Source organism: Squalius cephalus (assembly GCF_949319135.1).
Source record: "Squalius cephalus genome assembly, chromosome: 2".
NCBI classification, from domain to species: domain Eukaryota; kingdom Metazoa; phylum Chordata; class Actinopteri; order Cypriniformes; family Leuciscidae; genus Squalius; species Squalius cephalus.
Genome location: NC_137123.1, coordinates 8,563,194 through 8,577,395, shown reverse-complemented (window position 1 = coordinate 8,577,395; position 14,202 = coordinate 8,563,194). Strand labels below are relative to the sequence as shown.

At 37.1% G+C, this 14,202-nt stretch overlaps 2 protein-coding genes and 1 long non-coding RNA gene across 3 annotated transcripts in view; 1 reads left to right on the top strand and 2 right to left on the bottom strand.

Moving 5' to 3' along the window:
* The window catches only part of tspan34a (tetraspanin 34a), an 8,962-nt gene extending 4,740 nt beyond the window's left edge, over positions 1-4,222 (top strand). Inside the window, exons 5-9 of the mRNA XM_079854652.1 lie at positions 989-1,063; positions 2,395-2,502; positions 2,613-2,741; positions 3,183-3,275; positions 3,796-4,222. Of these exons, the coding sequence (XP_079710778.1) occupies positions 989-1,063; positions 2,395-2,502; positions 2,613-2,741; positions 3,183-3,275; positions 3,796-3,846 (456 nt within the window). The 3' untranslated portion in view covers positions 3,847-4,222. The remainder of the gene's footprint in view (positions 1-988; positions 1,064-2,394; positions 2,503-2,612; positions 2,742-3,182; positions 3,276-3,795) is intronic.
* Positions 1-13,485, bottom strand: part of LOC307148957 (B-cell receptor CD22-like) — a gene marked incomplete at both ends in the record, with an annotated part of 20,815 nt that extends 7,330 nt beyond the window's left edge. Inside the window, one exon of the mRNA XM_079854927.1 lies at positions 13,422-13,485. Coding sequence (XP_079711053.1) covers positions 13,422-13,485 — 64 coding nt within the window. The remainder of the gene's footprint in view (positions 1-13,421) is intronic.
* LOC307144729 lies at positions 8,344-11,051 on the bottom strand. Its single transcript, XR_013818831.1, has 4 exons — positions 10,858-11,051; positions 10,678-10,774; positions 10,518-10,557; positions 8,344-8,380 (listed from the first exon to the last, which is right to left on the bottom strand). It is a non-coding gene; the product is annotated as an uncharacterized lncRNA (long non-coding RNA).
* Positions 13,486-14,202: the final 717 nt, after the last annotated feature.

Below are 14,202 nucleotides of genomic sequence, written 5' to 3'. Positions count from 1 at the left end.
ACTCATAAAAGACAAAAGAATTGCAGGAATACTGGATTCTAAACCTCAAAAAAAAAAAATGCCACAATCAAGACCTCGAAGCAGATATGAGGGAGAAACACCCAGAAACACCTCATAAGTGCTGCTCTCAAGTATAGGCTAAGGGTCTTTCCTTGCCATTAATGCTTGGAAAACACACACACGTCTCCTTTGATTAATAATGGCCAGTGCAGTGGCTGAGATACATAAACCTACCAACATCCGTTGCCATGATTTTTGGAATGACTTATTGCGGGAGGAAAATTTACGTTTTAGTCGTATAACATCGGTTAATGGGTCATTTCGCAATAGTTTGGCGCAAATCTGTAATGGAAACGCGCCTAATGTCGCAAATTGGTGCGCAAAAATCACGCGCATTAATGTTGTCACGCGCGTGGTGGAGTAATAACTTATTTTAATGAATAGTTTGAGATCGAATTAATACTAGACTTTTTGCTACCAATTACGGACATGGCGCCTGAGGACTAATTTGAATTTCTCTCAGTTATTTTGCTCTATTTCCAGATTCAATCATAGACTCGTTCTTACGCACTAGAGCTCGTTCACACATGCGCACTCTTCAAAAACAACGCTTTAAATCTCTTGACAAACTAAAAGACGTAAATGACATTTGTATATATTCTAAATAAAAGATATAGATTGTACTGAATGTCAGCTTGCTTATTTTGCTCAAGATAAGGATTTATTGAGTCCACATGTCAGGCAAACTAGAAACTCTGCTTCTAACCACAGATCAAGAGCTGTCGTTACAAACACACAACTCTGCAATTCTGTTTGCGAATGTTCATTATGACGAGGGTTTCGGGAAACACAGACTTGTTGAACTGCTGATAACGACAGAACTTGCGAACATACAGTAGTTAACTAACGATGATTTTGGGAAACACACCCCTGAACGGTTCCACTCCCAAAAATGATGTTAAAGTAAATGTCTCGACTGTCTCCCTAGTTCTTCATCATCGTGCTCATCATCTTCCTCGTGGAGGTGGCAGCGGGGATTGTGCTCATCGTCTTCGAGCCTTTGGTGAGAGCTGAACAAATTTGGCGAAGGATTTACATTTTTAACTCAAAAATTGCAAATTTCACAAATAATGGCTACACTTTACAATAAGTTTCATTAGTTAACATTAGTTAATGTATTAACTAATATGAACTAACAATGTAATACATTTGGGTAACATTTTAAGTTAAGGTGTCATTGTTACAGTATAATTATATATTTAAGTACTGAGTAATATTAATTAATAACATGTACTTACTATAGGGTTAGGGTAGGATTAGGGTTTGGTTGAGGGTTAGTTGCATGCAATTATGCATCATTTTACTTTTATTACCATGGTAAGTACCTGCAACAAAGTTTACAAGGAGACTGTAAAATAAAGTGTTACCTACATTTGTTACAGTATTTATTAATCTTTGTTGATATTAGTGAATAAAAAAAAAAATGTTTGTTGATGTTAGTTCACAGTGCATTAACGGATGTTAACAAATACAACCTTTGGTTTTAATAATTATTAGTAAATGTTGAAATTAATATTAACTAAGATAAGTAAATGCTGTAGAAGTATTGTTAATTCTCAGTTCATGTTAACTAAGGTAGATAACTAATGTTAACTAATGAACCTTATTGTAAAGTGTTACCTAATAATTATAAAGAAACAGCAGGTAACACATTGAATTAAACATGATATTTTGAAGTAGAGAGACTGAAATAGTATTTTCTTGTAAAACATTATCTTTTTACTTGATAAATCTTTTATGTTATTACTTTTATTTTATTTTATATTATATACCTTCTGAACAATGGATTTCTAATTGGACGGTTTTTCAAGATTATTATTATTATTATAATTGGATATGGATTTTTGAAAATCATTTTATTGGAGATTGCACCCACAAAGAACAATTTCTAACATATCTAGACAAATTTATAGAAATGTCATTATAGAAATGTCCGTATTTCAAAATATTCCATAACCGTGGGAGCTATCAGAAATAACAGAAAAACACAAATGCAAAACCCAAAAAGCCTATGTAGTCACAAATACTAAGTAATGATGCTTTATAGAAGGGGCTCACAATATAATTCAAGCCTTAAAAGATGTGAGCTTTAAATTAATTTGAATAAATACATTTTCCATGACCAAGCTAATATTGGCAATACAAAATACTGCACATTAAAAACCACAATGGCTTATAAAGTCTGTACAAAAATATATTTAACACCCACAAACATCTCATTATATGGTCTCTTTATGATTCCATAATCATATATGGTTTAAATGAATCTTAAATGAGTATTATGGAATGTGACCGTGAAATCAGAGGCTGAACGTGATTTTAACTGCATTCCAGGTTGAGCAATTTCTGGATGAAATTGGAGAGACAGTTGCTACAAGCATTAAGGAGGACTATGGAAAGAATGAAGATTTCACTGCAGTCTGGAATAGCACTATGAATGAGGTACGACACCAGCCATCATGCGTTTAATGATGATTCTAGCTGCCATTTCTGGCTGTTTTCTGACATTACAATCCCAAATAATGCAAACATGCACATGTGTTTTTTTCTAGCTGAAATGCTGCGGATATAACAACTACACCGACTTCACGGACTCTCCGTTTGTATCTGACACATCATCATATCCTGACACGTGTTGCAAAAACAGTATAATCTGTAATGAAATCGCAGCAGGAATAGATGTATGTTACAGAACACTTTGTGCTAAACTTACTATCAAAGCAGACATGTATGAGATTAATGAAATGTATGTATAGCCACAATGCACTCTATTATTTGTCACTCACTCAGCCAGTTAATGAGCAAGATGGCAAGATATTTTTTGCATGAAAGATGCATTGGTTTGGCTCAGTGGGTTGCAAATAATAAATGCCTATAATAAAATGCAACCAACCATGTAATTGTGCATTAAGGACAGCAGAGTGAAACAAAGCTGTGGTACGGTAAACAAAGAAATGTTGAATGGCCATAAAGATGCACATGACGTGCAAAAAAAACAACAAAAAAAACTACTAAACCTTTTGAAAAGAGAGCAACATTTACACAGTATCTGAATCAACTATTGAAAACATAATTGTCTATGTAGAAATTGCATTGATGTGTGTGTTTTGCGTTGTCTGTAGCCCGTCACGGGCTGTTTCAGGGCATTAGAGAAGCTGATCAAGGATAACGCAGTTCTGCTGGCTGGTGTGGCTCTGGGAATCGCTGCTTTAGAGGTATTTACTTCAGTCTTACACACATGCGAGATCCTCTATGTACACTAATATGCCGTTTGCAACGAAAGACAAACGTCAAACATCATGATGATCAACATCTCAGTATGTGATGCAATAGAATTGAGGGTCTGAATAATTGGCAAAGCTTTAGTCAGATAATTCTGTGTGCATTAACACTAATGGTCATGATCCTGATTTAACAATACATTGTAATGCATTTTTGTGTTTTTTTGGTTGCCTGGGTCATATTTCATAAAAACAGACCATCTTTAGAGACAAGATATTGAGGTTTATGTAATAAGAGGTCATCTGTATATACAAAATTTGGCACAAAGTTGTCGAAACTAAAATAGATACTTAAGAACTTGTAGTTTTGCAATATCAATAGAGATAATCACTCAAAAAAACAGGAAAATTTAAAATAATCAAGAAGCCAACTCAACCATTTTCATTTACCTGTAAAAAAACAAAAAAAACAAACAGTTTTATTCAATATTGCACCAAATTTGTTCCTTCACAGATTGCAGCGATGGTCGTTTCCATGATCCTCTATTGTAATGTAGGAAAATGAGACCAGGACTGACTACAGACATATCTGTTTACATCATTGTTTACTGTAACATTTTACTATTCGATATGTTAACTGAAGTTATGTACATACTTGACTATCTGCTGCAGTATGAATGACATTTGCACTACAATCTTTGAGATTTTGTGTTCTCTTTTGAATGCATGTTTACCTCAAGAAAATGATATTTTTTTCTGCTGTGCTCAGCTACTAAGATATGACTCTGACTCCAAAGGTTTAATATCTATAGCTGATGTCATGTTGAATACTACAGCTCATTAAAGATCACAGCAACATTTTCAACATTATTTACCAATGATTCAATTAATCTGCATCCTGTAATATTTACATGTATTTGTATCAATAAAAGAATGTTTTTAAAGCTCTGTTCCAACTCTCTTGCTCCCTGTGAAGCACACACTCTTACTTAAGTTTTTATATAGTATATAAAACATTAATATATTGAAACATGCTGTAATCATCTCAATATATAATGACAGGGTTATTTATTTGTTAAAAAGAAACAAACACTACTGATGCGACATTTTTTTCTCACATTGGATGTTTACTTTGTCTAGTTTAAAATAATGAAGCATCTAAAGCAGCAAGACACTGGTGGAAGTCATTCAAATTCAATGCAAATTTATGGCTGTCCAATAAATGTATCACATCCACTAGGAGTCCCTCTCTGTCCATTTGAATTACTTAAAGGGTTAGTTCACCCAAAAATGAAAATTCTGTCAGTAATTACTCACCCTCATATTGTTCCAACCGCATAAGACCTTCGTTCATCTTCGGAACACAAATTAAGATATTTTTGATGAAATCTGAGCCATGTCTGAATCCTCCATAGGCTGCTATGTGACCGAAACTTGCTGGCCCAGAAAAGTTATTAAAGAGATCGTTAATATAGTCCAAGTGACTCCAGTGGCTCAATCTTAAGTATATCAAGCGACGAGAATACTTTTTGTGCGCAAAAACAAACAAAAATAACGACTTTATTCCACTTTTCATTTCCTTCTCTCTGGGCCTCGTAGTGTTTTTGCGCTGTGCGTCTGTGTTGTACGTCATCACGCATCACACACATGACCGGCGTCGGCCAATAGTGAGCCTACGTGGTGACGTGTAACACGGACGCGCTGCGCAAAAACACTACGCGAACCAACTAGAGGTCCAGAGAGAAGGAAATGAATAGTGGAATAAAGTCGTTATTTTTGTTTGTTTTTGCGCACAAAAAGTATTCTCGTCGCTTGATATACTTAAGATTGAGCCACTGGAGTCACTTGGACTATATTAACGATCTCTTTAATAACTTTTCTGGGCCAGCAAGTTTCGGTCACCTAGCAGCCTATGGAGGATTCAGACATGGCTCAGATTTCATCAAAAATATCTTAATTTGTGTTCCGAAGATGAACGGAGTTCTTACGTGGTTGGAACAACATGAGGGTGAGTAATTACTGACAGAATTTTCATTTTTGGGTGAACTAACCCTTTAATGTAGATCCTTCAGGAAATCCAGACATTAAGTGTACTCACCTCAAAATGCCGTTTCAACACATTATTTTCTTTCCGCCGTGACCGTAATGCATACAACTGGTGAATAATATCCCAAGTCTTTTGAAACCACACAACATAACTCTTCTACGGATAGACCAAAACTGAAGCCGATAATCACTATAATCTCCTCGATCAATTTAAAAATGGTGCCTTTGGACGCTGGTCTAGGTTTGACGTCAATGACAGTTGGCCGTGTAATATTTATTAATGAGGAAATTTCACGAATGGACTTATTGCAAAGCAACCTATAACAGGACCACGCTTGAGTTCACTCCTGAGAGAGATTTATTCTTTCACAGATGTGTGTAGAAGTGTCTGCATGCCTAGTGCTTGATTTATACACCTGTGGCCATGGAAGGGACTCAGGAACACCTGAATTCAATGATTTGGAGGGGTGTCCCAATACTTTTGGCAATATAGTGTATTTCCTCGTGCATTTTGAAAAGCGGATGTTTTAGAACGTTTTTGTGCCATCTAGTGGTTAAGAGGAAAATAAAATGAAAGATCTCATTTCCGAAAGAAAGTGAATGATGTTGCATTGGAATAAAGTCACCAGCAGGTGGTGGAAAGAGAACGCAAGCATGGGATCTTCAGTGATCCCAGTCAGGGATTCCCAATACTTTTGGCAATATGGTGTGTGTGTGTGTGTATGTTTACACACAGGTGCAGAACGCACATTCTGACAGTCGGCTCTAGTTCTCTCTGTGTGTTTAAGTGCAGCTTTTTTGCCCCGACGCAGGCGACGCGAGACGACAACACAGTCAGCTTTCAACAATTTCAACTTTTGAAACAATTCATATTGTTAAAAGTGGAAACGAAGGTGACTTGACTTGACAGGTGCTCACCTCATCATCACCACTGTTAAATGCTGAATATTCTCCAAAAATCAGACCAAATAATACAGACTTATAGTTCCTGTCATCATATACCGTATATACTGGGGCTATTTGTCACATTTTTACACAAGTGAATATTTCTAAAGGTAGATTTTTTAAACATCACTTTCTGTATAGAGACACATTTAAAGTCTTGGTTATAAAAAAACTATTGAACATCCTCACTTTTATTACTCAGGAAAACTAGAGTTAAATAGATCTACAGAATTATTGTAAAATCATGCTCTTACCAGTTTCAGCAACACTCATTACCAGTGACAACAATACACATGATCAGGATGAAACCAGCATTGGGGTTTTCACACTCTGAAGTGATCATCACATTTTAAAATGTGTGTTTAAGATGTGTGTTTAACACTTCACAGCATACAGCAGAAGTAGAGTTTAAGCAAAGACCAAAGGACATCATCACAGATGCAACATTAGACTAAAACCAGTTCAACTGAGAGAAACTTTACCTCAGTCTGTAGAGATGCTCATTAAAATGTTTTTAAACGTATGCATATTTATCTGTTCCTAAGGAACCAATACAATTATTGATCGTGTATTTGATAAACCTGGACTGATCAATAGCAATTTGGTGATAAACTGAACCAGAACTTATCAGTATATAATGGAGTATAATAGAATACCTCAGTTGCTATAATGTCTACAATGTTTCTTTTTCAATTGTTCTACAAGTTCTTTTAAGCTTTTTAGAAGTGGTCATGTGTTACTTCACTGTTATCGCTGGTTATCTTGTGAAACTCTAAATATGGCCATAAAATGTAGCGAGAGAGATGAGGAAAAACATGTGTCAAACCTCACAGCATCTCTCTAGTGTTGACTGTGCGATCATGTGACCCTCGTGAGAGATGGACAGACGAGTGCTGACGTCCCAGACCTGTTACTCAAACATCTGTAGTTTTGCTGATGGTGTTCAACTGTGAATATATCAAGGATGTCTCGTGTCTCATTGGTGCATCCTCATTTCCTCACGGCTTAGCTCCACCCCTTAGGACACGAGTGAAGGAGACACCAATGCATCCTCACACATGACTCCTCAGGAAGCTTCCTCGTTCCTCTCAATTTACTGATAATTTCTGTAAAATCCTTCAATACACTGATGGATATTTTGCAGACAATAGAACTTAATATACAAGAGAAGTCTTTCATGATTAATATTAGTGTTTTAATTTTAAATTAATCTTACCAATACAATAGTTATGTTTTATTTGTGTAATTGTAATTATTGATTATATCTTATAGTGTCTATGAAACATCTGTATATTGGGTGTTTTCATTTTTTTAAACACCTGACATGTAAAAACCCACAACATTTTCAGATCAGGTGTTTGCTCATCGCCCTCCAGCGTCAGAGCATCAGAATTGCAAAACGTGGTTTGAAACAATTTAAGCCAGTTTGATACACGCTCTAAAGCACTCATTCAAAACAGAAGGTTGAATGGCCATGTACCTTTTTATAATTTAATGTGTTATTAATGTGTTAAAGGAATAAAGATAAAAACCTTTTAATAAACTGCTATTCAGACATGATTTACTCACACAAGTCCTTTAATAAAGCAACAGCTCACAGTGGTAAACTCATTTATTAATGAACATAATCCATTACTTTCTACAAAAGCAATGAGAAACATCACTTCCCTGCAAAACTCTAAAAGTGTGTTCACACACAAAGTTCTTCATTTTCATTGTTAGTTGTGATGTAGGCGTGTCCAATGATGCAACAAAGGTTGAGTAAAGTTCAACTTGTGCTTCATCTTAGCGCTGCGTCTTGGCATGTATTGTTATTGTTAAGGGAAACACATTTGACAAGGTCTGCAAACATTTTTAAAAAGCACATTAATAAAGCAAACACTTCAATGGTACAAATAATCTTTCTCACATATTTTAACAATCTGATTACTGTTGGTGAGATTGCTCGTATAATATAGATTGAAAAGACTGAATGCAAGGACTGTATAGTATCTATTGAGGAGTAAGAGTGATGAGAGTTTCTTCTTGAGAAGACTTGAAGAGCTACTGAGCTACAGATTCTCATATTCAGAAGAGCCGGACTGGTGAACAGCAGGATCCGAGACAGACTGTGTGAAAGACAGAGAGATTATTACATACATTTTGAATGAACAAACTGTTTTGTAATTTGCACATGTAGTTTTCAACATTTCTCTTACTGTGAGTGTGTCGTAGAGGTCAGATGATCTGGACTTGAGGTTAAGAGCTGCATATGTGTTTGCACTGGGATCATCGCTCTACAGGGAAACATACTCAGTTATTATAGCGTAACCTCGGTTCCCTGAGATAACGGGAACGAGTACTGCATCGCTAGACACAATGGGAAATCTCCTTTTTCTCCGATTTACTGCAGTTTTAATAAAATCACGCAGTTAAACTGCACGAGCCAATGGGCAGAGCCAGCCCTCTATATAAGCATGCATTCTGCCCATAGGAATCAGGTTCATTCGACTGAAGCAATGATACGGCAAGTCGTGCAGCATGATAGCACGGCCGGTGACACAGTACTTGTTCCCGTTATCTCAGGGAACCAAGGTTACGCTTGTAACCGAGTACGTTGCCTATCGATACGGTTCACTCGTATTGCGTCACTAGACTTAGAACTGTGGAACGACAGTCAGCCTAGGGCCCAGGCCAATAGGGCGCTTGAAAAAGGGCCCAAGAGTGCCAAGGCTAAACAGGGATGAATACAGAACTTCAGACAAAAGTAACTTCTGAAAAGCCCTTTATTGAAATGTTATTTTCTTTAATGTGTTGTGTTACAGAGAAACAAGTAATTGTCGTTCGATAAAGTTAAATATGTTAATGTTGTGAATACATTGTAAGGTAAGAAAAGAATCAGAGATAATTAAATTTTGCCGGAGCTTGCAGCCAGTACTCCTGTCGGTTCCACTTTATTTCGATAGTCCACTTTAGACATTCTACTAACTATAAGTAACTTTGCAACTACATGTCAACTAACTAGTATTAGTAGACTGTAGTAGACTGTCGGTAGACTGTTAGCTTATGGTTGTGTTAGGGTTCGGGTTAGTAGAATAAGTTGACTTGTAGTTGCCAAGTTACTTATAGTCAGTAGAATGTCTAAAGTGGACTATCGAAATAAAGTGTTACCCTCCTGTCTCACAGCGTTTCGTTAATTATTCTACAGAGCCAGCAAGAGTGGTTCATTCAACTTACCCATACAGGCTTCCCAGCTCTGATGCTGGTAACTCTCACTTAGTCCCATTCATTCAGCCCAGCGGGGGAACGAGGAGTCACCACTTTCTTCAGAGAAAGCAGTGCAATAATGCAGCGAGGCGAGACTCGCGCTCTCATACTGAAAGTATCCGTTATCAATGAACGTGGCTTGCGGGGACAGGGCCGGTGTTGAGCCGAATTTCAACCCAGCCAAATTATTACCCCCCTAGCATTAGTAGGTTTAGGATTAGCTGTGGGTGAGGGGTTATGATTAGGGGTGGGGTTAGGATTAGCCAATCAGGTACTGACTTCAACGAGGGGGGTAATAATTTGGCAGGGGGTCGAAATTCAGCACAACACCAGCAAGCGAAGCAAAGCGCTTTAGAGGCACAGCGTTTTAAAACAAACGCCAGCTAAAAGTGCTCTTTTAGAGAAATAGGCTCTGTTATTCTGTTAATGTCATTCTCAGCCGCCGAGTGTCAGCAGAATGCACCGAAATTTGCCTTTATAGTACTGGCTGGATAACTCGGCGGGCTTTCACACCATAGGTTCGTTCGCAGAGCATCCTTTGGCTCATGCAGTTTTACTGTGTGATTTTATTAAAACTTCAGTAGAATCTGAGAAAAAGGAGCGATGCAGTACGAGTGAACCGTATCGATAGGGAACAAGGAGAAGGACTTCCAGCACAAAACAATAAATGTTAAATGCTGTGAGTTCACGTCTCAGTATTTGTCATGAGATGTTTGAGCAGTCTGATAATTTCCCAACATATAATGTAATCTGACTTGATCACAAACTGTTGCCGTAACAATTAAGGAAGAGTCTTTGCCATCTCCCTAGGAACAGAAGCGCCAATCAAGTATCAAAAGTGTTGTCACTCTACAGTCTCTTACTCAAACAGTAAAACATAATTATGCTCAAATCAATATTTCACATTGGACCAGCTGTAAAAAGAAAACCATCTCTGAATTTACAAAAAAGCTAATTTTATTCTTTCAATATTATTCTGTGGTTCTTTGATTATCTCACCTCAGTTATAGCAGATCTTCTGTTTATCCTTTTCTTCTTACTGTCAAAAACACAAACAAGTAATTTCATTGTTTCATATACCAATAATAATCAAATATCTTTCTGAATTAGTTTGAAAGTATTATATTTATGTACTCTTTATTGATATACTTTTATTTACATAATAAATGATAATAATAATAATAATATGATGATGATGAATAATCCTCCAGATGCCGCTTTGATCACAATCACATTCCTACCAGCAACATGATGAACTGAAAGAGGAAGATCATCATGATTAACTCTCCAAACTGATGAATGATGTGAAGATACAGGAGTGTGTTAATAAAAGCTTCACCTGTGACAGTTACAGCGTCTGATCTCTGAGATCCATGTTGATTGTGAGCCTGACAGTAGAAGCGTCCACTCTGTAGTGCACTGAAACTCTGTCCAGATCCAACAGCTGAGGTTTCATTCTCCTTAAACCAGCTGAAGTTCAGAGCAGGAGGGTTTGAGTCACTGATGCAGTTCAGAGTCACTGAATCTCCCTCCACTATTACACCAGATCCACTTATCAACACTGAGACGTTCCTGGGAGGATCTAAAAAGTACAAAAATGAAAACCTTAAATCATCTAATTCAAACACGATCTCCTAATCTTAACAATAATTAAGCGAAAGCGGTCATATAGGGATTGTCAAAGTTTTTTTTTTTTTTTTTTTTCGTCATCTACTGAATTTTTTCGTCAACGATACCAGGGACACCGAAACACCGGGGAACATGAAATTTGGTGGGCATGTAGCCCCACTAGATTTGTACGGAAAAATTTAGTTTGGTCCCCGGGGGCCACTCCCCCCCCGCACTGGGCCCCCCCAAACCCAAAAAATGCAGTTTTTCCTAAATAACTACCTGAACCGTGGCACCGAGGATGAAGAAATTTGTATGGTATGTTGCTCTTAAGGGCCCACATCAACCTAGCCCATAATCACTCATTTGTGATTTGCGCCCCTTCCCATAAAAAATGAAAATGCAATATTATTCTGCTTTAATCGCCCCTATCTTCAGTTGAGATGTTCAGAACTGCACCATATTTCATGTGTATGATTAACTTGACATCATCTGGGGGTATGCTAAGTTTCGTAGAATTTCATCCATGGGGGGGTATAAAATAAATTCATTTATGTGCACATTTAGTGACTGTACACTCATCGGCATGTAGATGGTGCTGTTGAGCGAAGGGTTGCTGGTTTAGGATGATACTGTCACACACACACATGCAGGAATACAAACAAACGCAAGCATGCACACACACTGACATCCACACGCACAGACACACACCCATACACACACATACAAATCCACATGCACAGACACACACACACAAACACACACACGCACACACATGTACGCACGCATACACGCACAGACACACACACACACACACACACACACACACAGACACATACACACTATGAATACATTTTATCAGCGTTATGGACATAACATGAAATACACACACTTTACAAGTGTCCTACAAACTCTGTGAATCATTAAACAAACTGCCGATGTAGCATGAAAAAGACTTGCTTGAACACAATAAGTGTGTTTTTGAAACTCATTTTTGTAATACATTATGTAGGGAAAACCACTGTTATGGATGTGACGTTTTCACATTATGGATGTTAAGTGTCTAAACTAATGACTTTTGATATAAAACTTAAATAGTAATGGCAAATAATTACAAAACTCTAAATTATCCATGATCCACAGGAATACTCCAGACAGTCTTTTAAAATATACAACTTAAACACGCAATACAGCCAAATTGCTCCACGTCATTTATTTTTGTGGAAAGCCAGTGCAGGCGCCATGCGGTACATCTAGTTAATGAATCTGTACTCACACATGACATTGAGCTGAACCTCAGGAGAGATGTGAGTGTGTCCGTCTACAGCACAGCTATATCTGCCTGAATCCTCTCTTCTGACTGACTGCAGCAGGAGTTCATTGTTTCTGTCTCTTCTCTCAGTTAATGGCTGTGAGTTTCTGTACCAGATGAATGTTGCTCTGTCAGTCAGAGCGCAGCTGCTTTTACATCTCAGAGTGACTGAATCTCCCTCTGTCACTCTCTCAGGAGACTCCACCTGAAGATCTGAACACAACACACACATTATATCTAGTGCTGCTGTCATACACTGATTATTATTCAACATAATGCACAGAAGAAGAGATAAACCTCACCAAAGTCACCTGTGACATTAAGAGTCACTCCAGGTTTACCAATCCATTTGTCTTTATCAGTTGTGAATCTGAAATAGTACATGTCTTCATCCTTCAGTGTCACATGACTCAGTCTGACGGTGCAGTTCTGCTGTTTATCTCCCAGATACTGAAGCCTCTGACTGTATTCAGGGTCATTAGACAGATCTGGAGGCTCGACACCCTTTATTACGAAGCGTTTGGTCCAGAACACTTCCATGATCTGATGTCCAGTAGGGTATGTATAAGTGCATCTCATTATCACTGTTGAGTCCTTTAGTGCACAGATGTGTGAAGGACTGTAACTCACACCCCAATCAGCATCAGAAACCCCTGAAACACAGATTATAGGGATAGTTTCACACAGATTTTTTTTATGTTGTTCCACATCTTTACGCTGTTATTTTTTCCCTGGAACACATGAACTGTTTACATTGCAAAGCAATAGAAATAATAGTTTGTGATGTACAGCACATAACTTGTACATTGATTTTTATCTTGGTACGTTGTAGTTTGGGGGAAACAATGAAACATTTAGCTGAACTTTAGTTTTTACTAAACTATAGGCTAAAATTTGCTTATTATATTTTTGATTCATACAAAAAATGTGAAAGAGGGTTCAAAAGGATGATTGACTAAAGTTAAAATGAACTTATAGCTCACCGTGAAATGCGAGAATCATGAGCAGAAGAATCAGAGGAAGAGGAGGAGCCATTCTGACTGACATCACTGCAAGATCACCAATATAATCAGGCTTGATTCCAGAATCAGATCACTGAAGGCGCTTCTGAAATTAGATACAGTGCTCAAAGTGTGTAAGCAACGGCTCCTTGCACCACCGTAGCAATAGCATAATGTACATGGGAAACTTACGAGATTAAAAGTCATAACTTCAACAAATAATTATGCAACAGCGTTCAATAGTATTATTAGGGCATGTGTTGCTGACGTAGTATAACTAATAAGTGATTTCATTAGTCAGTATCAAGACCAGTAAAATTTCAGGATTCTTGGTAGCAATTTCACTCCAAAGCAAACAATAATTGGATCACACTCCCTTTAACCCTTTACGAATTTTATTTAACTATTTGAAAAAAAAAAAGAAAAAAAAAATTATAATTAAATAATTATTTATAATTCTAAGTAAATGCTAATATTATTTACTTATCTACTAATATAATTATGTAACTCTCAGATATTTTTTAATTAATCTGTTATTCTGTTTTATTAATCTGTTACTCGGTTAATCTTCTTTATTTATTTTTTAATTGAATTAATTTTTTTTTTTTTTTTTGGGACAATTTTGTCTTGTCCGTTGCCATGGTTATCACTGTCAAATCATCGCAATTTCGGGAGTGACTCATGTGACGAATATTTAGCGTATTCATTAGCAGTTGTTACTCCTGAATCTTTGCAGCGTGTACGTGGCCATTGATCCTATTAG